General features: G+C 42.1%; 1 protein-coding gene and 1 long non-coding RNA gene across 3 annotated transcripts; both read left to right on the forward strand.

Annotated features, from left to right (window-relative positions):
• The first annotated feature begins 3,119 nt into the window (after positions 1 to 3,119).
• Positions 3,120 to 7,024, forward strand: LOC112843757 (SH3 domain-containing protein C23A1.17-like). 2 transcript variants are annotated; one of them, XM_025902699.1, is made up of 2 exons: positions 3,120 to 4,105; positions 5,343 to 7,024. In XM_025902699.1, exon 2 carries the CDS (start codon positions 5,883 to 5,885, stop codon positions 6,648 to 6,650), a length of 768 nt encoding a protein of 255 aa, XP_025758484.1. In that variant the 5' UTR covers positions 3,120 to 4,105; positions 5,343 to 5,882; the 3' UTR covers positions 6,651 to 7,024. Both variants share the same exon structure in this region, with proteins under 2 accessions (XP_025758484.1, XP_025758485.1).
• Positions 7,025 to 15,752: 8,728 nt separating this feature from the next.
• Positions 15,753 to 20,180, forward strand: LOC112843931 (uncharacterized). The gene is made up of 3 exons (XR_003216477.1): positions 15,753 to 15,877; positions 18,709 to 18,743; positions 18,963 to 20,180. It is a non-coding gene; the product is annotated as an uncharacterized LOC112843931 (long non-coding RNA).
• The last annotated feature ends 4,182 nt before the right edge of the window (positions 20,181 to 24,362 follow it).

Here is a 24,362-nt window from a genome sequence, read left to right on the forward strand (position 1 = left end):
CAGAGCCTTATAATCTTTTAGTCATTTCTACCCTCACTTAATTTCCTTTCGCTGCTCAGCTCTCACACAGTGGCTCAGCTATGCTCCAATCCCTCCATGTAGTGGCCAATCACATGCGAGGATATAGGATAATATCATTATGTGAAAAACAGAGAGGGTGAGAGACACGACAGTCAAGTGGAGCATGCGTCTGTCCTCTCAGTAAGTGAGTGAGACAGTAGACAGTGGTGAGGAGGGAGGGCTGTGCGAAAGCAAAAACACATAAATATGCCTGACACCCGTAAACGTAACAGCATCTGGCTACAGTTTAAAGCAGGGGTCCCCAATCCCAGTCCACGAGGGCCGGTGTCCCTGCAGGTTTTAGATGTGTCCTTGATCCATCACAGCTGATTTAAAAGGATAAATTACCTTCTCAACATGTCCTGAAGTTCTCCAGAGGCCTGGTAATGAACTAATCATGTGATTCAGGTGTGTTGACCCAGGGTGAGATCTAAAACCTGCAGGGACACCGGCCCTCGTGGACTGGGATTGGGGACCCCTGGTTTAAAGACTTTTTTGTCTCGGTCTTGGTCTCGTCTACTTGGTCTTGGTCTTGGTCTTGTCTTGGTCTCGATACCCTCTGGTCTTGGTCTTGTCTTGGTCTCGGATTAGGCGGTCTTGACTACAAGTCTAGTCTGAGCTAGACCTGGTCTGATGTCATTTGGTAGCAGAAAAAAAACCCCCATGGGAATCACACTTTTTTGTATCTACAAATAGAAAACAGATTCTGGCAGTACTTTTGTTCCAGTCCACAGTTGAGTGGTTTCAGCAAAAGAGTATGAAATTGGCCTATTTTTGGCTTTGATTGATGAAAAGCAGGTTTTTACAGATCTAAATGTGGCTTACAGCCTGTACTATAGTGTCTACCGCCTTTTCACAAGTGCAAACATGCAGCTCAGGTCCCCTTAACTTCATCATTAACCTCCATATCAGAGCAATATAAAAATGTTGTAGAATCTTCAGTAACCTTATAATGAAAGCTTCACATAATAGCCGTGGTATATATATTCATAGATTTCAAATATTTTAAGTTTGTGACCGTTTTCCTAAAAATGACTTTGTTTGGTAAGGTCTGTTAAAGCCTGAAAGAGAGTGGTGTTCTCATGAAACCTGGGGGAAAAAAATCAGTGTATCTTTTGTTGGCAGTCTCACTTATTGGTCCTGACACATTTTAAAGGAAAGTACATAAAATTTCAAACACCTTCATGCTCCACAGGGAGATTAATTCAAAGAGATTTGTTACTCATATTCACTCAATACCTGCTGATTCAAAAGGAGGTTTTAATGCAGACACTCCAAAGGACAGAGAGTACTGCACTGTAGTAAATTTTAAAATAGTCAGATTTAGAATAATGGAACAACAAGATGTTAAAATGATGTTTTTTTCTAAAGAATGGGGGTAAATGTTCTTTTTATATATGTATATGAAATGTCTGTGGGTATCAGAGCAGCCGATCAAGAGCTTAGGATGGTGGTATAATGAAAACCTTTAAGTCTCAGGCCAGGGTTTATTGTGACCTCTATTGATCTATAAGATTCCAATTAAGAAGATCAGAAAACTGGAGCGGACCGTCAGTTCCTACATGCGTGGGATGGACTCCTGTGTCGCTTCAGCAGTATCAGCTTGTATGAACTGGGTGCTTTAGAACTGCCTGTCTCCAGCCTCACTGAAAAGTGCACCAAATTTAAGTTAGACATGACCAATAACTGAGTCTGAAGATGCAGCAATATGAGCTGCTGCTCCCACATTGACCACAGGAAGGAAACTGACTCCATCACAGGCCATGTAGAAGCAAAATCTTCTCTCTGGCATGGAGATATAGTTGGGCAGATTCAGCAAGGAAGGACAGGACTTTGATTGACTAACTAAGGACTTTGGTTGGCGCAAAGACTAGTTGACAAGTTGATCCAGAGAGGAAAGCTGATAATTGACAGGTTTTCTTGCCAGGATGAGACGAGACACATAAAGACATTCTCACAATCCAAGGAGGCCCAGCAGACCAAATGGGAAAACCTGGAACATGGTTCACCTGGACGGATCTCTGGGAAATGGAAGAAAGTATCAGCTTCATAATCAGAGCTATCCAAGACTTCCTACACTTCAAAACATACATAGAGAAGAGGAGGTCCTAGGTGTATATATATCCCCTCTATATCCCAAGGATGATCTGAAGACACAATCAAGTCTTGCGACAGCTTGCAAGTATTCTAGCAGGAAGGAGAACTGCCACCAGTGCCCCAGCTCCTCTAATTCCTGAACCACCTATTACCATTCCCTTTGTGAGAATGCCTGGTGAACTTCACGGCAAGCGTAACAGGACCTTCTGACCTTCCTTGACTTCTGCTTGTGACTGGAAGATGTAGGTCAAACTTGATCACAAACTGGTCTTTCTAACAGAGATAATGTAATCTAATTAATCTTAGGCCAAATCTGATTTGTGGTCAACTTCACAGATAATATTATTTCTCTTGGAACTAACAGTACTTTGGGAAGTTCCAGAGGTGTACAAATGGAAAAGCTTAGAGTGCATTGAAATAGCAGTCAAGACAAAACAACGAGATTGGGGTACCAAGGTGTTCTCTGTGGTGGTTGGATATAGAGGGTTTATTGATAATTCTACAACTAGGCTCTTGAAGAGGGCAGGGTGTGCAAGAGCAGGCCTCCCAGGCAGCAGTCAAGTCACTCTCTGATGATGCTGAGGGAAGGGGCAATTTGGTGTAGATTAAGAGAAATGACTACAACTGGGCTGGGAAATGACCACTGAGGGGTAAACCAGTCTTTAAGTCTGATGCCATTAGCCATTTCGGGGTCCAAACTGTGCTTCAGGTCCCAAAGTCAAACGAACACTGGGGCATCACTGAGAGTTACAAACTGTCTAAATTATTTCATCTTTAATAAAGTGATCAGTGTGGCTGCTCTACATTTAAGTTTAACATCCAGGCATCCATTAAAACAGGATTTATGAAGTTTAACTGTGTCACGGTTCTGGGTCATTTTGACCCAGCATTTTGAGTTCACATGTTTTGGTTTGATTTTGTTATTTTCTTGATCTATTGTCAGGCGATGATGATGATGATGATGATGATTTAGTGTGTTCCAGCTTATTCTGGTTTAGGTTTAGTTCTGCCCGTGTAAAGGCCGTGTTTCTTAGTCTGCGTCTTTGTGTATTGTTTCCTGTTTTATTTTGAAGGATTGTGTCTTTTGTCAGTGTGTCCAGCTTCGCTCCCCCTGTCTCGTTAGCCCTTATCTCTCCCAGCTGTGTCTCCCTCCTGTTTTCCATTCCCTGATTACTCCCCTGTGTATATAGCCCTGTGTTTGCCTTTGCTCAGTGTCGTGTTGTACCCTCAGATCCTGCCTGTGTGTTTCTGTTTCTCAGCGTTCATTGTTCTGTTTATGTTTTGTTCATTACCAGCAATAAAGCTGTGGGTTTTTTGAGTTGAAATCCTGTCTCCACGAGTCCTGCATTTGGATCCTCACCTCCGCCTGCCCGCACACAGAGCCCTGACAGAACGACGCGACCATAACATGGATCCAGCAGACTCGCCTCACCTCGAGGGAGAGGTGGATCTTGCTCGCATCCTCGGACTGATGAGTCACATTAGCCACACCTCGATTTGCGGACATTCTCAGTCGGGCTGAGTGCAAAAGAAGCCATATTTGGCAAAATTCCTCACCTACGCCAGCTCTCTATAGCCTTTCGTTGACCCAGGCTAATAAGGCAGTCAAAGCCCGGGAGCTGCCCCAATTCACCCTCATCTCCTCATCCACACCGCCTCAGCGAGCAACCCTCTCACGCTGCCGCAGCGGACGGAGCTCTCTTCAGCACTGCTGCAGCAACTACAGTCGCAGCATCGGACTTCTTCCTCCCTCACGTCTGGTTCTGACCACCCCTAACCTGCTTCATGTCTGGCAGGAATGTGGTCAGAGGATGAGGAGTCGGTCACCGCTGCTCCCATACCTTCTGTTTCCTTTGCCGCTCCCGTTTCCAGGAGGAAGCGGCGTTCTTGTCATCGCCGCCCCTCACCACAGCCGGAGTCCAGTTCCTGCTCCAAACGGCCGGACGTGGTGAGTGAACAGGACAGTTTTCACCCAGCTTCTTCCAAGCCAGGAATTTTAAGCTCAGAGCCAGTAAATCCAGAGTCAGTTAACTCTGTGACTGTTAATTTCAAATCTGTAACAGTAGAAACTGATGATCCTAAGATGGCTGACTCTGAGATTGCTTTTCGGGACTCTGAGCATTCTAATGATCCATTCTTTGTTTCTTCCAAGTTTGAGATAATTCAGGAGTCAGATGATCTTATTTCACCAGAGTTGAAAGAAGTTTTTTTTTCTGTAACTGAGAGTGGGGTTTCTGGATGTAATTCTGAAAAAACTGGAGTCTCTGTATTCTCCTCTCAGCCAAGTTATGTTGATCCTGAGCCACCTGTTTCTGGATTAGTTAATGGTACAAGGTTAGCTTCGGTGATACAAAACAATAGTGTGATTTTTGATGCAGGTAACATGTGTGAGTCTGTTAGGGAATGCTTTGATTTGGACAATAGTAGACTCACTCAGGATATTAAAGATGCTACTCTAAAGACAATTTCTCCAACTGCTGAACTAAACATGGACAGTTCAATTTTCCAGCCAAATTCCATCTATGCTGTTCAGACTACACCTCATGAGACTGTTGTTGGTGTTACTTCACCCATGTGTTACGCAGCTCACCAGCCAGTTCATTCTGAGGCTGCCTGTGAAAAACCTCATGTTTCCATAACCTCTTCTGAGTTAAAAATCACAAGCCCAGAGTATGTCTATTCAAAGACTGTTTGTGTTACTCGTTGTGAACTCTTCAAGAGTGTGCATTCTGTGACTGTCCAGGTTAAGACCAACAAGGTGTCATCTGCGGTTAACAAGCTGGCAAAGGAACTTGGTTTGAGCACTGCAGAGTTGGTTGCTCAAGTTAAAGTTTTAGTTAACTGATCTTGTCTGTTTAACCCTCTGCGTCATGGTTTTCAGCCAGTAGTCCTGGAAACTGTGGGTGCAACTTCCCAGGCTACATTTTGTGTGTGTTTAATGTTGCTTCACACCCAGTTTATTCAGATACTGCTTGTGCGAATTCTCCAGTGCCTGTGAATGCTCTGAACTCACCTTTCCTAAGACTGCTAATGCTAAACTGGATGACTTAAAAATAACATTTTCACCAAAGCCAGCCTGCCATAAGTCTGTTTCCAAAAACCATGCCGGGGACCATAAACCTGGTTTTTCCCATAACTGTTACTGCTCCTATGCTCTGCTCTCCGCCTCCCGTTCCTGTTCCCAGGGCAGCTCAGGTCCGGCTTTCCCTTGCACCCATACCAGCTCCTCGGGTGGGGGTGGCTGAGGTCCAGCTGGTGCCTGCTTCAGTTCCCAGGCTAACTGAGGCTCCGTTCATCCCTGCACCTGTACCCACTCCTTGGGTGGGAATGGCAGGCACCCAGTCCCTGCCAATGCCTGTCCCGGTTCCCCGGGTGAGGGCACCCATGACCCTGCCGATTTCTGCGCCAGTTTCGGTTCCTCGGGTGGAAGCAGCAGAGGTCCAGCTAGCTCCTGCACCTACACCGGCTCCCAGGGTAAAGGCAACTCATCCCTGCACCCGTATCTGTTCCTTGGGTGGTGATGGCTGGTGTTCAGCCAAGCCCAGTACCCGTACCTGTTCCTGTTCCCCGGAGGAGAGCTGCTGAGAGTCGGTTGCCTGCTCAGTCGCGAGTTCAACAACCATCACTACCACCACTACAACTTCTGTTTCAGTTGGCTGCCCAGTCGGCAGCTGCAGCAATTAGTGCAACTATCCATTCAGCTACTCACTCAGCCAGGGGTCTCAATGCCTTCTGGTCCTGCATCAGCTCCTGCTGGAAGCTCTAGAGAGCGAATCCAGCACTCCATGGCTGCCATGCCACTGTCTGTCTCTGCTGGCAGTTCAGGAGAACTGTTTCAGCCATCTGCCTCTGCTGGAGGGTCCGAGGGGCCCGTCCAGTCGTCTTCTGTTTTAGCTGGGGGTTCAGGAGAACCCAGCCAGCATCAAGTCTCGTCAGCTGGGGGTTTTGGAGAGCCCGGCCAGCATCAAGCTACGTTAGCTGGGGGTTCAGGAGAGACCGGCCAGCATCACGCCCCGTCAGCTGGTGGGTCCGAGGAGCCAGTCCAATATTCATCCTCATCAGCTGGGGGTCCTGGAGGACCCTGCCAGCACATCCTCGTGTCCGCTGAGGGCTCTGGGGAGCCCATTCAGCCACCACCTGCAACTTCCACACCGTCGCCTGCAGCGTCACCACCTGCAACTTCCACACCGTCACCTGCAGCATCACCACCTGCAACTTCCATACCGTCACCTGCAGCGTCTGGTTCCACTGGTTCCGCAGCTGCCACGCTGCCGTCTGGTCCCACCTCGTCTGGTCCTGCAGTTGCCACACTGCCGTCTGATCCAGCTCGGCCTGTACCACCGCCTCTGCAGGCCGCTTTCCAGGCCTCTAGCTGGACGTCATGGTCGTCGAGGGCAGCCTCCGGAACGAGTTCATCGCCGCCACTGGCTTCGCGGCCGGCCTCCGGACCTGTTCTGTCGCCGCCACTGCCTTCCGTGTGGCCGGCCTCCTGATTTGCTTCGCCTGCGTTGCCACCGCCGCTGCTGTCTGCACGGCCAGCCCCCCGAACTGTTTTGGACTTGGCTCATGTGCTGTTGACCTCCAGGTCGATCCCCTGAACTTGTTTTGGTGGACTCGTGATTGATCTAGTTTTGTGTTGAACTGTTTTCGTGTGTTTATGGACTGATCTAGCCCCATGCTCCTTGTTTTTTGTTTTGTTTGATGCTGTAAACGGACCAAACTTCAGTCAGGAGAACAACTGAGATAATCCATCCACAATACGAGGTTAGTTATTAATATACTGTTGCATGGGCTGAGCTGTAGTTACATTATAACGTTTTAAAAATTGAGCTTTGAAACGTGCTGCTGATGAATAGTGGTAATAAAAGCCTAGATAGACCGACAGTGATCACTGATTTTTTATTTTTTTTATTTTTTTTTTTTTTGGTGGGGGGGGGGGCTTGTTAGATTAAATAGAGCAAGATACAAAGCATTAAAAGATGTTAAAAACACAACAGCCTTAATAAACGTAGAGTAGTTTGGATCCGGAAGGAGGGTACATACGTCATCACTTCACAACCAGATAGCAGAGGGGGACAACAGGTGGTGCTATTGAGCCCCCAGGAGGTGTCGTGGGCATAAAATCAACAAAACACTAAGGACAGAGGGTGGTCACCTGACTACCCCAATAAAGCAATTTACCCCTCTCCTGTTCAAGACACCAGGCAGGAATTGGTGCTGGTTACTCAAGGATTGTACCATCAAGTCCTATGATAGCTCACATGTCAGTATACGTAGCACCAGCTGCAGGTTGAGTCATCTGTCATGTTGTGTAATTTTGATACATCATTAATCACCCCCAACCCCTTGTTTTTTCTTTCAGGTAAATATTGAATAAGGAATAGGAGTAAATATTCTGTTGTTCTTGAGAAACACTTTCAAACAAGTTTCTCATGCTGAGCAAGACAGTCTTGAAAGTGGAACCCTGAAGTATATTGTCAAAAGATTTTATTATGTTTATGCTTAAAAGTACATTTTATTTTCTAGATGTGTTTGCTCATTTAGTATTCAGCTCAAATAGAGAAGTTACGCTATCCGTTATGTTACTAACTGTGCAAGCTCAACAGGAAGCCTGCACGCAGCACAGTTCTATTTTATCTCTTCCTGTACGTCTCTGAGAAGGACATGCTACACAAATATGCTTGTGTATAAATAAAGGCTGACAACTATTGCAGGGTGTGAGTCTCCGTTGAGCTCTCACCCGTGTGCACGTTAAACTTGCAAACCTGTCTGAGTGTCATTTATTCCGACCTGAGTTGCACTACAGGAAAACTCCTGACATATATTGTGATTATTGATGTGTGTGAAGTATAATTTTGACAGTTGTTTTGTTGTTTTTGTCTTCCTGCCTTTGTCAGTATGTACCCTACATCTCTAAGAAAGCTCATGTCTCATGGAGCGGTCATGTACAGTGGCTTGCAAAAGTATTTGGCCCCCTTGAACTTCTCCACATTTTGTCACATTACAGCCACAAACATGAATCAATTTTATTGGAATTCCATGTGAAAGACCAATACAAAGTGGTGTACACTTGAGAAGTAGAAGGAAAATCATACATGATTCCAAACATTTTTTACAAATAAATAACTGAAAAGTTGGGTGTGCGTAGTTATTCAGCCCCCTTTGGTCTGAGTGCAGTCAGTTGCCCATAGACATTGCCTGATGAGTGCTAATGACTAAATAGAGCGCACCTGTGTGTAATCTAATGTCAGTACAAATACAGCTGCTCTGTGACGGCCTCAGAGGTTGTCTAAGAGAATATTGGGAGCAACAACACCATGAAGTCCAAAGAACACACCAGACAGGTCAGGGATAAAGTTATTGAGAAATTTAAAGCGGGCTTAGGCTACAAAAAGATTTCCCAAGCCTTGAACATCCCACAGAGCACTGTTCAAGCGATCATTCAGAAATGGAAGGAGTATGGCACAACTGTAAACCTACCAAGACAAGGCCGTCCACCTAAACTCACAGGCCGAACAAGGAGAGCGCTGATCAGAAATGCAGCCAAGAAGCCCATGGTGACTCTGGACGAGCTGCAGAGATCTACAGCTCAGGTGGGGGAATCTGTCCATAGGACAACTATTAGTCGTGCTCTGCACAAAGTTGGCCTTTATGGAAGAGTGGCAAGAAGAAAGCCATTGTTAACAGAAAACCATAAGAAGTCCCGTTTGCAGTTTGCCACAAGCCATGTGGGGACACAGCAAACATGTGGAAGAAGGTGCTCTGGTCAGATGAGACCAAAATGGAACTTTTTGGCCAAAATGCAAAACGCTATGTGTGGCGGAAAACTAACACTGCACATCACTCTGAACACACCATCCCCACTGTCATTTATGGTGATGGCAGCATCATGCTCTGGGGGTGCTTCTCTTCAGCAGGGACAGGGAAGCTGGTCAGAGTTGATGGGAAGATGGATGGAGCCAAATAGAGGGCAATCTTGGAAGAAAACCTCTTGGAGTCTGCAAAAGACTCGAGACTGGGGCGGAGGTTCACCTTCCAGCAGGACAACGACCCTAAACATAAAGCCAGGGCAACACTGGAATGGTTTAAAACAAAACATATCCATGTGTTAGAATGGCCCAGTCAAAGTCCAGATCTAAATCCAATCGAGAATCTGTGGCAAGATCTGAAAGCTGCTGTTCACGAACGCTGTCCATCTAATCTGACTGAGCAGGAGCTGTTTTGCAAAGAAGAATGGGCAAGGATTTCAGTCTCTAGATGTGCAAAGCTGGTAGAGACATGCCCTAAAAGACTGGCAGCTGTAATTGCAGCAAAAGATGGTTCTACAAAGTATTGACTCAGGGGGCTGAATAATTACGCACACCCCACTTTTCAGTTATTTATTTGTAAAAAATGTTTGGAATCATGTATGATTTCCGTTCCACTTCTCACGTGTACACCACTTTGTATTGGTCTTTCACGTGGAATTCCAATGAAATTGATTCATGTTTGTGGCTGTAATGTGACAAAATGTGGAAAAGTTCAAGGGGGCCGAATACTTTTGCAAGCCACTGTAATAGTTGATCAAGAAGTTTAGGTCAGCTAGCTCTGTCATGTGTGTCTGCACGTTTGTTGACGTAGGGACTTCAGAGGCACTTTTTCTTGCTTTGAAATTCACCAGTTATTGTTCTGCAGCCACAATGTTTTGACTGTAGTTTATGGCTTTCATCTTTTTAAATATGTGGACATTTTTATGCTGTAAATCTGAAAAACTGTAATTTCAGAGAGTAATAAGATACATTTTTAAATTTAATATATCATGTTCCAAATCGTTTGCAGATACAAGTGGCAGAAAAGAGCTTTCTCCGAAGGGTGGCTGGCATTTCCCATAGCGAAAGATTGAGGAGTTCAGCCATCCGGGAAGGGCTCTGAGTAGAGTTGCTGCTCCTCCGCATCGAAATGAGGCAGTTGAAGTTGTTTGTGCATCTGACAAGGATGCCTCCTGGGTGGGCTGTTCCAGGCATGTCCCACTGAGAGGAGACCCCAGGGCAGACCCAGGTCACGCTGGAGAGACTATATCTTTCGGCTGGCCTGGGAGCACGTTGGTGTTCCCCCGGACAAGCTGGAGGAGGTGGCTAGGAAGAGGGAGATCTATAAATAAAATTGAATTGAATTGATAAGTGGAAGGATAAGCAAAGAGAATGGATGGATGGATGAATTGAAATGAAGATGGCAATGGCATTGCCTCTTCATCTTGAGGCTCCTAAACAGGGCTTCGGAAACCAATTGATGACATCACAGTAGATACGTCCATCTTTTAATGAGTTTTCTCATGTGCACTCTGGGCCCAATTCACTAGTTTCAAGAGTAACTGAATACAATATAAAACAATATAATGTTTATTTTAGAAATTATGGTTGTCATTAGCAGTTTGAATCCACTGAATACGTTGGGGTACCCTTGAGCAAGGTACCGTCTCTACACACTGCTGCCTGGGCGCTGGATTGGTAGCTGCCCAGTGCTTCACTGAGTGAATGTGTTAAATGCAGAGGACTAAGAAATTTCCCACATGTGGGAGTACAAGGGGTTTAAAATAAAAAAATTAAAATTAGTGGCCAGGAGCCAGGAATGCTGTAAAGGTAACTTGAAAAGTACACTGCCAAAAGTATTTACTAACCCATAATTAAAATCGGATGTTTCAATCACTTCCATGGCCACAGGTGTAAAAACTCCAGCATGTAAGCATGCAGAGAGCTTCTACAAACATTCATAAAAGAATGGGTCACTCTCAGTAGCTCAGTGAATTCCAGTGTGGTACAGCGGTCCAGTTGTGAAATTTCCAATTAATCCACAGTAACTGTCAATGATACTATAACTAAGTGGAAGTAATTCAAGCCATTGTTACTTCCACTCCACTAAGTGGAAGTAACAATGGCAATTCACCCACAGATAGTACCCAATGTGAAATCACAGAGCGGGGGTCAATGCTAAGCTGCATATAGTTCACAGAGGTCACCAATTTTCTGCAGAACAAATCACATGCAAACATCATGTGGCCTTCAGATCAGCTCAAGAGCAGGGTTTAGAGAGCTTCATGGAAAGGGTTTCCATGACCGAGCAGCTGTTTTAAGTCACCAAGCACAATGCAAAGTGTTGGATGCAGTAGTGTAAAGCACACTGCCACTGGACTCACACTCCATCTGGTAATCCAATGGATGAGTCTGGGCTTGGTAATCACCAGGAGGACGGTATTTGTATGCCTGCATTGTGCCAAATGTAAAGTTTGTTGAAGGGGGGACTATGGTGTGGGAATGTTTTTCCAAAGTTGAGCTCAGCCCCTTAAATCCAGTAAAAATGACGCATAATGCTTCAGCATACAAAGACAATTTGGACAATTTTATGCTCCCAACGTTGTGGGAACAGTTTGGGGATGGCCCCTTCCTGTTCCAACATGACTGCGCACCAGTGTACAAAGCAAGGTCTACAAAGACATGGATGACGAATTTGGAGTAGAAGAACTTGACTGGCCTACACAGAGCAGTGATGTCTACCTGACAGAACGCCTTAGGGATGAATTAGAGCAGAATCTGTGAGCCAGACCTTCTCATCCAACTTCAGTGTCTGACTTCAGAAGTGCGCTTCAGGAAGAGTGGTCAAAAATTCCTATAAACACACTGCTAAACCTCATGGAAAGCCTTCCCAGAAAAGTTGAAGCTGTTATAGATACAGCAAGTGGGCCTATGGTTTAAGATTGGAATCTAATTAAAGTTCATTTATGTGGGAAGGCAGATGAGCAAATACCTTTGGCAATATAGTGTATAGTACGAGCATTCAGTGTCCCTCAGTCAGATCCTGAACTCTGCACTCCCTAAACACTGTTTTCTCACATTTTATAGTAAATGGGAAAAAAACATGTTACTTATATTCATAAAAATATTCATACTTTAGTACAAAAATATCAATTACCTTTTAATTTATTACTTTGTTTTTTATTAACTAACTAATAAAAAAATCATGGCAATGTTTTCTTTATAAGTGTTATTTTAGTTAAGATTAATTAGGCATTTTATTCCTTCTAAGGGAGAATTTGTATTCCAACAAAAAATCATATTAGCATAAAAACATTAGTCTGTAAGATTTAAATTCATTCTGGTGAGGTTCAGGCTGATTATGGAAGTTAACAGTCTATCTAGCTGGTCTGTGTGTCTGTGCCAAGTTAACTGTGCCTTTGAGCTGAGTCAGTGACTGTCTGGGCCACGAGCCCGAAAACTGTTGCAGCCAACAGTTCACTACTTTACAGCCAATTTACAGGATCATTGTTCAAGACTGCAGGGTGCATGAATTCACTCATCACACATTCCAGGCACACATCCACTGGAAACTGTCCAGATCTTCAGGCATGTTTATGCTTCTTTTTTCATATTGCACCCATGCCAGTACCTGTTCTTTGTTATATTAACCATTAGGAAGGAATAATTAATGTTCGGCCAAATCTACTCTGTGTGCTTCTACCAGTGGGTCATTGAATTCTTGTCACAATATTTGCAGGTTCTCAATCCCTTACCAAGAATGAAAAGAAAAAAGAAAAAAGGAAAAGATGTGTGCTGCACTCTTTGGTTGAGGTGTGAATTGGAATAAGTCATTATCTACAGAAAACACCTTCCCCGAGATGCAGCAAGAAGAGGCTTCAAATGGATACTTTATTGTCACAATCCAGATACAAAATAGGAGAGAGGCGTGCAGGGAAAATCTCTGGGAGGCCGGTTATGGCAAGCTGCTTAGGTAACTGCATTAGACAACCAAACATCAAAGCCTTAAATTTTCAAGGAGCCCTGAGATGGCAAGTAATGTACAAATGGATGATTTCTCCTTAAGTAAACACACTGAATAGAACCATGTGACACAGTGAGGAGAAAAAACTGCATGCAAGAGAGCATTTGGCAAATTGAACCACTTGGTTCAATATGACGGGAGGTGATGAGATTAATAAATGAAGAATAGATCTCCAAGACAAAGCTGGTGTTATACCACTGCTTGATTGTAACATTAGTCGCCATTTCCAGAAAATTGTTAAATATTGTGAAGCTGTGATGAAGCATAAAACCAACAAGAACGATTTGCCATATCAGACACGAATGGGGAAAAATGAGCCTGTGGAAAAGTTCTCAAGATGTATGTGTGTGATGTTTTCATGATGAATGGCTAACCTTGTTTCCTAAACGCTGCTCCTGTGCAGCAGCTTCATCACTATGCAGCTCTATCTTCATACATCTAACTCCGAGCCTGATTTATTGGAGGGTAGGGCACAGTCACCAGAACTTGCATCAAACACTGAGGCGTTTTGTGCACAAGTACAAATGCTTACATAGACTGCATCAGGAAAGATACATTTGTAAGATAGATGAGGGCTGCACATTTGAATTGCAAAACATTCAAACGGTTGTTTCATGGAATTACACATATTTGTTAAACTTTTCTGATACCATCACAGGAAAGACAAATCTCCACAGCATGCAGCAGTTTTGCTTTAAATGAATTTGATTTCACACAAACGATGATTGATTAGTTGAATCTTAGTATGCCATGCCAAAGACTGACCTTTCCTTACCTGTTAAATATTCATGCTGTCTTGTTGTCCCTTCAGGATAAAGCCGCATCAATAACATATTTAGTGCAGTATTAATGAAAGGGAGATTTTCAACATTATTCATGAGTCTTTAAAAATGGCTATGATCCACAGTTAAGATGTGTATTACAGCCATCTGGTTAAGATCCAGAATCCCAGAAAGCATGAGTCGCCCACGCATAAAGCTAAGTGTGTCGTATCCTGTGGCCGACTGTTTAAAATGCACCATGCATGCAAGGATTTCTTCTAAGGATAACCACAGCCCTAATGTACAATCTAAGAAGATTGTTCTGTAAGCTTTACAAGAGCATATTTGATAGAAAAGCGATGAAACCATTTCAGACAAAGCTTAACGTGAGCCCTAGAATGGGTGCAAGAGGTGCAAGACCAGAGGCCGGGTTATTCTCTTATCTTTGTGGCCAAAGCTCTTTGGCAAAGCAGCCCTCCTGGCATTTAAAACACATGTCTGCGATAACATCATTGGTTCTTTTCTCCCTCCCTCTGGTCTCCAGAGAGAATCTCTGAGCATCTCTAAATGTCACGTTAAGTGCTTCTCTTGTCCCGCACTGACACGAAAACGAGGTGCTCTCTGAATACAAAGAAGGCCCATACTGGATGGCTGCCATAGCTCAAAGGGAGCGACAGTTATCTGCTTTCCTCTTTCCTGCTCTCTCCCTCATTTGTTCAAACTGTCAGAAGTAACATTTAGCCTCTAATAGGGCTACCCAAAGGACGACTGAGTCTTCCACTTTTGGTCCTAACTAAATTTGAGTGCTAGATTTCTTTCATATAGCACAAGTCGTGGCTGCTCGGAAGAGCAGGATTAAAATTCTAGTCAGTGTAACTCAAATTAAAACAGTCCTCACCATTGTACAGATATATCTAAAAACAGCATGAGCACAAGCTGTTTACTAATCACTCCGTAACTTAATACTAAGAGGAAGATATAATTAGATTCCCCAGGGAAGATATCAAGAGGACAATGTTGAGGAAGCTATGACTCTTTAACTGCTAATGTTATAACACGATGCTATTTTAGCTGTCTGAAGTTGCACCTGAGCAACTTTGAGACAGAAACACAATGTCTCCCGTTTACCTTCTTGTTAATAGCAGCATTCATTGTGCTGCTTTTCTCATCATTCATGACTCACAAGGGCAAACCTGCCGACAAGGTGGAAAAACATACCTTGAAAATCAGCAATCAAAAGTGTGTTGTCCTCAGCACATCAAAAAGCGTGTATTCAGCAAGTATGCAGAGAACTCTAATTTTCCACATTTGTAGATTGCATCCTTATCCTCATATACATTTCTGTATAATAAAGTGTATTAAAGTGTATTAAAAACAAAAAACTGAAACATCTCATGGAGAAAAATGTGATCTTTGAATAAATCACTAGTTGACCTAAATTAAGGCTTATTTAACAAGCATATTTCTGTTTATTTTATAGGTGTTTTTTAGTTGCACTCCTAATCCAGTGATAAAAAAAGGCAACCTTTTAAATAGATAGTGAGAAATATTGATTTAAACTGTTTTAGATATAACAAGACAAGACTATACAATGGGTCTGATTCTTTCTGAATCCACTGATGCTGAAAGTGTAAGGTTTATTCTAGATTACCCAACAAACACAGAGTAAAAACAGCTACCTGATTGCCGTTGCTGATCATGTCCATCCCTTTATGACCACAGTGTACCATTGTCCAGCTCCCTAACAAAATATTACGAAGCTCAGATTATCTCAGACTGGTTTCTTGAACATGCACTCAAATTGCCTCAAAATCTGAAGCACCTGCATGATGCTATCATGTAAAAAGGTATGCTTCCAGCATGCTGCTGAATCTATGCCGCAGAGAATTGAAGCAAACCTGGGATTAGCTACGTTCTGTTGTTCCTAGTCGGCAGCGTTACGGTTGCCATGGTTACAGGGTGATGCTCTCTCTCTGCGTGTTTCCTGGGTGAGAGAGCGCCTTTTGTTGTTGTTGTAGTTGTTGTGCTAAGAATGATACAGGTATAGCTCTAAAGAATGTAGCATCATGGGCAGTGTAGTCCATGCTGCAGAGAGCATGGACTGCCATACTCGTTATGTGTCTGTGAACGCGAGGAGGGAGAAAAAGGTGAGTGGAAAAATAGGAGTTGTCATCGAGCAAAAACGGGAGATGGAAGCATGTAAATATAATAATAACCACTGCAGTCAAAAAGAGTGCCTGACGAGCCCAGTTGTAAGTAAGCTATTAAGACTCGACTGTACACTGTGTTCGTGTTTTCCTCCGAAACAAAAAGTTCCGTTGGAGCAGCCTTTCAACGCCTCTCTCTGTGTCTTGCAAGCGAAGTTTACCCAGACAACAAAGTAAAGCTAGTTTTCGGCTACGAGCCCGACACAAACCCGACGTATTAGCCAGAGGTCCCTTTACTACGGTTCGGAGCTGCGGACCTTCAGTAACAGTAATAAATCACACAGCAATAGTACATTCACGTAGTTGTAAAAAGCATGATAATATGTTAAGTAATCCAAAGTATTCAGAATACGTTACTCTCATTGAGTAACGTAACGGAATACGTTACAGAATACATTTTGGGGCATGTATTCTGTAATCTGTAGTGGAATACATTTTAAAAGTAACCTTCCCAACACTGTTTGACCAATACCGTAAAGTAATTTGGGAGTGTAAAGCACCTGTCTAAACAGCACTGAACAGAATTCAATTGATATAAACTTTAGAAATTACTAAGCAAAAAAAGCACATTTTCTTCCTTAAGCATCTCTTAAGAAATGTGTTTCACTAAGGGAAGACAGAAGAAGCAACCAACAGTTACAAAGAGCAAAACTCATCAAGACTGATTAGCACAATGAGGGAGACAGCAATCTGGTGGGGAGTAGGTGCTAAAGCTGGTCCTTCAATACTGTGGCTGATGAGTATGTGACAACAGAAGCCCAGGAACACAGAGCCACTCAAACCTTCTACTTGCAAGGGGAAGAAGAAGCAGTGGCTTGTGTTCAGAGCAGTTAATTAGGAGACACATTGAAGGAATCTGTCATTTCAGTCAGCTTCACCATAAGCTTTCAAGATTGCAGCCATGTGGGGAAAAAGTCTAAAACTAAACATTTATAAATATGTACTCTTGCAATGATGAAAAGCAAATGTGCCCATCTTGGTAATGCTGCAGGCTCAAGCAGTGTATACTGTGTTACAATAAATTCTGAGTTTTGTTGTACAACCATGAGCACATTCATCATACATTACACTCTCCATATATATTCGATCTCCATTACCTGCACTCCCTTCCAAAGATTCCCTGCTGCTGTGGCTGATTTGCCCTATAGAGTCCAGGCCTCCTCGCTCAGTGGGAGGATAAGAAAAAAAAAGCAGTGCAAACCTCGTCATTTGTCTGCTATATATAATTCTTTAGTGCTGGGGTCTTTTATGACCCCAGCAACATTCATAGGGGACAATAAAAGGAAACGGTGGGATGCTTCTCTCTCTCTCCTCCCCAGCGTGGCACTCTTTCATCTCCCCTTCCTACAAGGCTGATTCACCACTGGTGACCCCTGCGGCTGCCTCGTTGAAAATAGACAACAAAGTGTCTGAGATGAAAACTGGTGGGCAGTTGCAGGCTAGATTGCCGCTCAGCTTCAAGTTGCCTGGGCAGTGGCAAGATCTCTCTCCCTGAGCTTAGCTGACACATCCATTTGTCTAGCTTGCACTGTAGAAGGGAGCAGGCTGGCACTTTCATGCACTCACAGCTGTGAGTATTAAACACAAGATAATGTTGAAGCTGCAAAATGCATCTATCCTGTAGAGTCACATTTAATCGATTAGGCAGTTTAAACTGTAAACTTCTTTTAAAGCAATAATGTTTAATGTAAACGAACTAACTTCGCATCATAATACAGATCGGGTTAAGGGTGGGGTTGAGGTTAGGGTTGGACACATATGAAAGAGAAAGCAGAACCTGTGACTCAACGCCAAAGCTTTGAAATCAACTGCAAGCTAGCTCTGCCCATGGTTCCAGCCCCTAGGCTATGCATGGCCAGTTGCTTGTTTTTTTATTTTCTGAAAAGGAAAAAAGCTCTTCTGCACCTTTTCATGAAAATGAATGCCATTGCATTCAGTATTGGCAGAACCATGCTGCCCTATAGCGCAGGCCAAAAAAGAACTAACAGAGTTTTTCCATTGATTGTTCTGCAGATTTCATTCAAACGAGGTCTCCCCTGGTATTTATTGCTGCCTAGATACAGTCACGTGCATATGTTTCACTAGAGACCACATGTTTGTCAGTTATATGTTACCAAACCTATCATCATTATGATTTTTTAAATGTAATCATTACATAGTGTGACACTACTGTGACTGTTCTAACCTAAAAACCAGTATTCTTATTACACTTGGCTGTTGCTGAGACCCGTGTTTGTATCTTTACAAACCAGAAATGGTCTGCTGAATTAATAAAAAACCTCAAACATCTTCATTTGTGGTATTTCACTTGAAAAGTGTTTTATTTAGGAATTTACTTCCTATATGGGGAAGATAGTTACTTGAACAAATAAAGATCTTAAACTGAAGTGAGACACAGGGGAACATCAAATAGCCAGACAATAAGCCAATAATCCAGAGCTCACAGAAGCTAATACTGTACATTAGTTTTAGCTTTTGGGCTATGGAGAAATTTTCATTTGTCAGGGGTAAATTCAGTTTTTGTTAGACTCTGGCTGTAGCCCAGGAGGTAGCATAGGTAAGATACTAATTAGAAGGTGGGTTTGATCCCTGGTTGCTCCAGTCTGCATGCCAAATATGCTTGGATATTGGGCAAGCATATAAAACAAGTGCTTGTATGAATGGCTGAATGAAGCAAATTGTATAAAGCGCCTTGAGTGCTCAGGAGGAGTAGAAAAGGCTATATAAAAACCAGTCCATTTACCCATAGCGTGTCTCTCTGCTTCCTGTAGACTCATCTGCTGCAGTTTGATTGACTAAAAGGCATGTGAGTCGGGTCAGGTTTTTATTTCTCCTCATTTCTGCTTTATTCAATGAAAATATAAAGTTGTGGATTATTTGTTTTCTCAGTCACATTAGATAATATTTTTGCTTTAGCTTCTTAATGTGAAATCTGTCGTGTTTGTTTGGTGTAATACGTCTTTAAAATTATACCATGAGCAGTTAGATGGGTTTCCTATAAATTTTTCTTTGTTTCTGCCACCAGGCTGGAATCCATGCTTTAAATTTGGTGTCACAATTTGGACACTCTTCCTGCTCAACATTTCTGCAACTGCCTCAGATGAGCAGAAGAGACTCAGAAACTTTTTGCTATGAAGAAGCAGTGCTAACCACTGCACCATAGGATTTAACCATCAATACATTTTGACTGTGCAGAGATTCATACCTGTAATCTCACTATGGAACACCTAATGAGACATACGTGTGCATGGGTTTTCTCCAGGTGCTCCAGCTTCCTATTACAGCCCAAAGACATGCTTGGGGTTAGCATATCTGTTTAACTGGTCATTCTAAATTAGAATCATCAAATCGATGTGAATGTGAGCTTGTCTTTATTTAATAGCCTTGTGATAGACTGGTGATCTGTCCAATATGACAGCCTATGACAGCTGGGACAGCTTCAGCTACTGTGTATTAGCTAAAGCATGTTAATGTGACCTCACGTTAATACAGAATGAGTATCTGTTTTAGACCCTTAGCATCCTTAGCACATGTCACTCCCTGGCTCTGCTGTCCTGTCTGTACTTTTTAATTTTGAATGCAATTGTCAGGTTTAATGATGAGTGAAGACCTCAAATGCAGACTCATAAGCAGACAGGGACTGAATGAGGATAGACCTTTTATTGAAGGTGTAACTGAAACCCAAAAGCAAAATAGCAAAGTCCATGAATAAACATAAGAAACTCTAGGGATAATTCCAGGAGCTCAGAAACAACAGTATGGTGCAACAAAGACCTGAAACAAAACAAGGGTATAAATACACACGAGGTGATGAGGGCAGAGCGGAAACACCTTGGGAACTACACACAGCTAAACTAAATCTGAGACTGAGACATGGGGAAGTAAACTCAAAACACAAGGAAACATGTCTATCAAAATACCAGATGAAGTAAGTAAACAGGAGGCAGGGTCAACAGAAAGAATGATACTAAAAACACAAAAACACTGGGTCAAAGAACCAGGACTGTCACAATATGAGCATAATACTCAAACTTTAGGTATGTTCTTTGTGTATGTAGCACATATGTAAACAGACACAATGACACTTCCTGGCATCTCATGGATAACTCTTTTAACACACCTTTTGCATTGTTTAGTGCAGAAACTTGTGACTCCAGAGCCACATGAGGTCTTGACCTTGGTCATTTGGGTGAAAATCCATTAGGTGATCATTGTGTGTAAATTTCACTCAAATCTGACCAATACTCGAGGATGAGGTGTCACAGCACTGGTCTGTGAACCAGTACACTGTAAAAATGTAATTCTAGATGTTTGTTATTTCAACATATTATTCTATATCAGTTTGACGATAGATGACTGAAGTTGTTGTTATAACATAGAATTACAAGTTAAAAACGTCCCAATTACACCAAAAAAAGCTAACTTGAAAACTCATGTCCAGCTAAATCAGCAACTTATGTGAACTTGACAATGTGGGTAAGTTGAGCACAGCAGGATTCAAAACTGCCTCACGTGACTGCTACCGAGGTGCATCATGGGGAATTGGCGGTTAACGACATGCTCACTTTACTTGGACGTTTTCTAATCGTCTTCTTTGGAATATGCTTTCAAGGTGAGTAACATTGGTTATAACTATAAGGAAAGAGAGCTACAAAAGTTGGAACATGTTTTGAATTTATGGCATGATGTGTGTTTTTCTCTTTTACCGAAATGTTTGCTTTAGCTAATGTAACTTTAGCCGACAAGGTCCAGCTTGTGTGTCATGACCAAACTTGACCTAATAAACTGACACATGGCCTTTTTTATGGGTTTAATGTGGCACTGACCAAATCACAAGTATTGTGCCGCTAGCTTTAAGGTTGTGCACTCAACCACTGTTGCGATATTAGCAAGCTAACTCAGCTAATTAATAAAGCTTATTTCATATTGTCTCTGTACTTGTAAATTTCTTTCAAGTTCACAGGCTGTTGTATTTTTAGGAAGTTCATTTTGGCAATATTTCCAATAACTGACTGGGTTCAAAAAGAACTTTTTGGCAGGACTCGGATGCTTGTTGTCATCTGTTTACCCCTATGTAATCACTTAAGTTGTTATTAACTGCTGCATGCTAAGCTGCAAGAGTGCACTGAGGACTGAGACAAAATATGGTCTACAAACCAGCATTATATTAGTTTTTATCAGATAGTCCTCCAGTGTGTTTAGTTTTTGCTTTAATTCTATTGTGCAGTTATTTGTTACCCTGAAATGCTTTATGCTTAACAACAGCTCACTATTTTGACTTATTTTTGAACTCTTGTGATCAGTATGACTAGTTTGTGTGAGTTTCCATACTAAAAGAGCTGTAGTGATAAAATAATTGGCATCAGAGACACTGATTTTTGGCATGGTATACTGCAGAAGTTTTTTTTTTTTTTTGCATAATTTACCTTTTAATTAAACTGCATTCTCTGTATTGTAACAAAACTAACATTGTTTATATGTCAGAAAATTAGCAAACATGAATAAATGGCGAAAACAATATAATTATAACATATATTTTTATTTTACTTATTTTAGGTCTGTGAAGCCAAACTTGATGCTGGGGATTTATTTTTGTCAGTGGACTCAAATGGTAAGTTACAATTTGTGCATTTTGTCATACTGGAAACACCACAGATTATATTGTAACTTAATAGCTCTGTAGAACAAATGATATAAAGATTGTAGTGTCAGGGTACTTCTTAAGAAGTAATATGGCACTATTGATGATCACATGCAGGTGGCATAAACTAAATATTCAGACCTGTTACCAACAAGTGATTCATTAACAAAAGCAATGGAGCAGACTGTTTAGGTTCTTGTGGTTGTAATAACATCCATAACTGCAAGTTTGTCATTAATTTATTTTCACAGGTCTAGATGATCACATCTGTCTTTGTCATTTAAATGAGGTGGACTTGCAAACTTTGCGCTCTTTTGGGTAAATTGCTGTCCACTACATATACACAGAATGTGCACAGTATTTCAGATCTAAAAAGGGAGTATGTAATGGACTTGCTGGCTTTAATGTAAAAAGCCTGTTGTGTAACTTTAATGAGGCAGTTGGACTAAACCAGTATTGCTCATCAAGGTAAACATCTGAGGAATAAGGAAACTGTTACTTGTCCTTTTACTCAGTGTTCTTTTAATCGCACGTTTACTAAAGTTTTACATCACATAAGTCATTTTCATAATCATTCTACTTTAAAAGATTTCAAGACAGAGCTTATTGTTCTCTGAACTTCCTTGTTTGCTGAACGGCAGGTAAAGTGCATCTTTTGTTTGTTTGCTTTGTGTGTTTGTGTTTTCTCTAATGGGCCTCAGATGACTGTTTGCTTAAATTTGGGTCTCAAAGAATCATTTTTTTTATTTTGCCTGTACTCTCCACCCCTCTTCTTCTATTGCTCAGGTTGAAGCAGAATTTGCCCGTCTTACATCTGTTGACCTGAAAGGGTTCCTTTTTGCTGTGCTTGACCATTATGGAGAGGTTCGTAGAGCTGTACAAAATCAAGAGCGGCATAGGAGGGCTAACTAGGCTCATAAAATGCTTCGGAGATGATGTAAGTGTTCAACTGCGAAATCTAATCCTTTGTTTAAGTTTTAGGTTATCCAGTTCAACTGATGAACTCATTGAAAGAAAGCTGATAAGTAAAGTCTGTCATCATATTTCACAACTGGACATTTAGTGTGGTAACTTTTACAGAATCTGTGTATATTGGTGGTAGGTTGGATATCATATTCTACTTGAATGTCCTGATAAGCCTGATTCAAAATCTCCAATGATAATCATATATTGATGGAATTATGTATCAAAAAGCTGTGAATTTGGAGCTGTCTACATGCTTCATAAACACTGTTTAAAAAATGTTTTTGTTTTCTTTTTGACTTCTTTGACCAGAGCCCTACACAAAGGAAGAGGACAGAGGACCTCATTTTCTAAAGGAAGAGCCCTCACACACTTTCAAGACTGTGAAGGTTAGCATTGTTTCTTTTAGTAAATTTAATAATGACAGCACCACAGTGGATTTTAAATTAAAAAGTACATGTGTACTTTTTCCTCACCAAATGTATTATTACAAGATCTTTGACACTGGATTTGGTCTGGGTTTCAGAGAAACTAACTGGCAAGCTAGCATTGATATTATTAGTGTCTTGTGTTTATTCATGTCTTCACCAGGGTCTTTGACATTTCGCTGCTGTACTGTTCACTTCAGCTTTACGTTTGATTTCTCACATTGTATATTGTAATGGCAGAGATATTAGGATATTTAAGGGGCTGCAGTGGCTGCTACAGCTGTGGGGGCAATACTTTGGTGAAATGTCCTGGACCCTGGAAAAGAGACTGTGTAGACTGGGTAAGCAATTAAAGGTTACTGGCCGAGAGTCATTGGGCAGCTGGGTAAAGGTGGATGTTGATATTCAGTGCCAATTATGCAACCTGTTCAGCCACGTCTATATGCTCTTTTTTCATGCTGTTAATATAGGGGGAAAAATAAACTTTAATCAATAAACTGATTAAAGAAGCATTGTCTATGGAGCCACAATCTGATCCTGTAGTGTAGCTGCAGTTTGCACATTTCATGTATTCTCAGCCAGATTTGGTTTAGAGCACAGCCAATATTTAGCATAACTAGATTTAAATTCACACACTGGTGATGGCAAGCTACATTGTAGCCACAGCCGCCTGGGGCGCACTGACAGAGGCGAGGCTGCCGGACACTGGCACCACCGGGCCCTCTGGCCACCACCAGTAGGCAACAGGTGAAGTGTCTTGCCCAAGGACACAACGACTGAAACTGTCGGAGCTGGGGCTCGAACCGGCAACCTTCCAATTATAAGACAAACTGTCAACTCTTGAGTCGCGATTCAGTCATCCACCCATGTGTGTGAATGACTGAATGTGTAAAGCACTTTGGAGTCCTTAGGGGACTAGTAAAGCGCTATACAAATACAGGACATTTACCATTTAAATTGAAATTTTTGTTTGAATTCTGCAATTGAAGACATGCTCAGTTATTTATGAACATGGTCTTTGTTTAAAGCAAGAAATGGATTTGTAACATGGGGGTGCATATCTCATTCTGAAAAAACTTTAACAACTAATAAGTGTTACCCAAAGCCAATCACCATCATCCAAAGCATCAGTATGGCTCTTCTTTGGAAAGACATGAATTCTTAAGCACAAGGGATATTGTGTAATTGTAATTGTGTAATTTTTTTTTTTTTTTTTTGTCTTTGAACCCTTTTATAGCCGACAGGTATTGAAGACACGTTTTCTAAGAGGATGAAAGTTGGCATTGCGATGGTGAAAGAAGAAGACATCATCGATGTGTTGGTTGTCCTTGAGGCGGCAGTAATCCTGTCTAATCTGAGGGATGTCTCAAGTGCCATTTCCATGCTGATGGGC

The sequence above is a fragment of the Oreochromis niloticus genome, linkage group LG23 (genome assembly GCF_001858045.2).
Source record: "Oreochromis niloticus isolate F11D_XX linkage group LG23, O_niloticus_UMD_NMBU, whole genome shotgun sequence".
Lineage (NCBI taxonomy): Eukaryota > Metazoa > Chordata > Actinopteri > Cichliformes > Cichlidae > Oreochromis > Oreochromis niloticus.

Coding starts and splice junctions, on each gene's coding strand:
- LOC112843757 (XM_025902699.1), top strand. CDS start 5,883: ATGCCTTCTGGTCCTGCATCAGCTCCTGCTGGAAGCTCTAGAGAGCGA.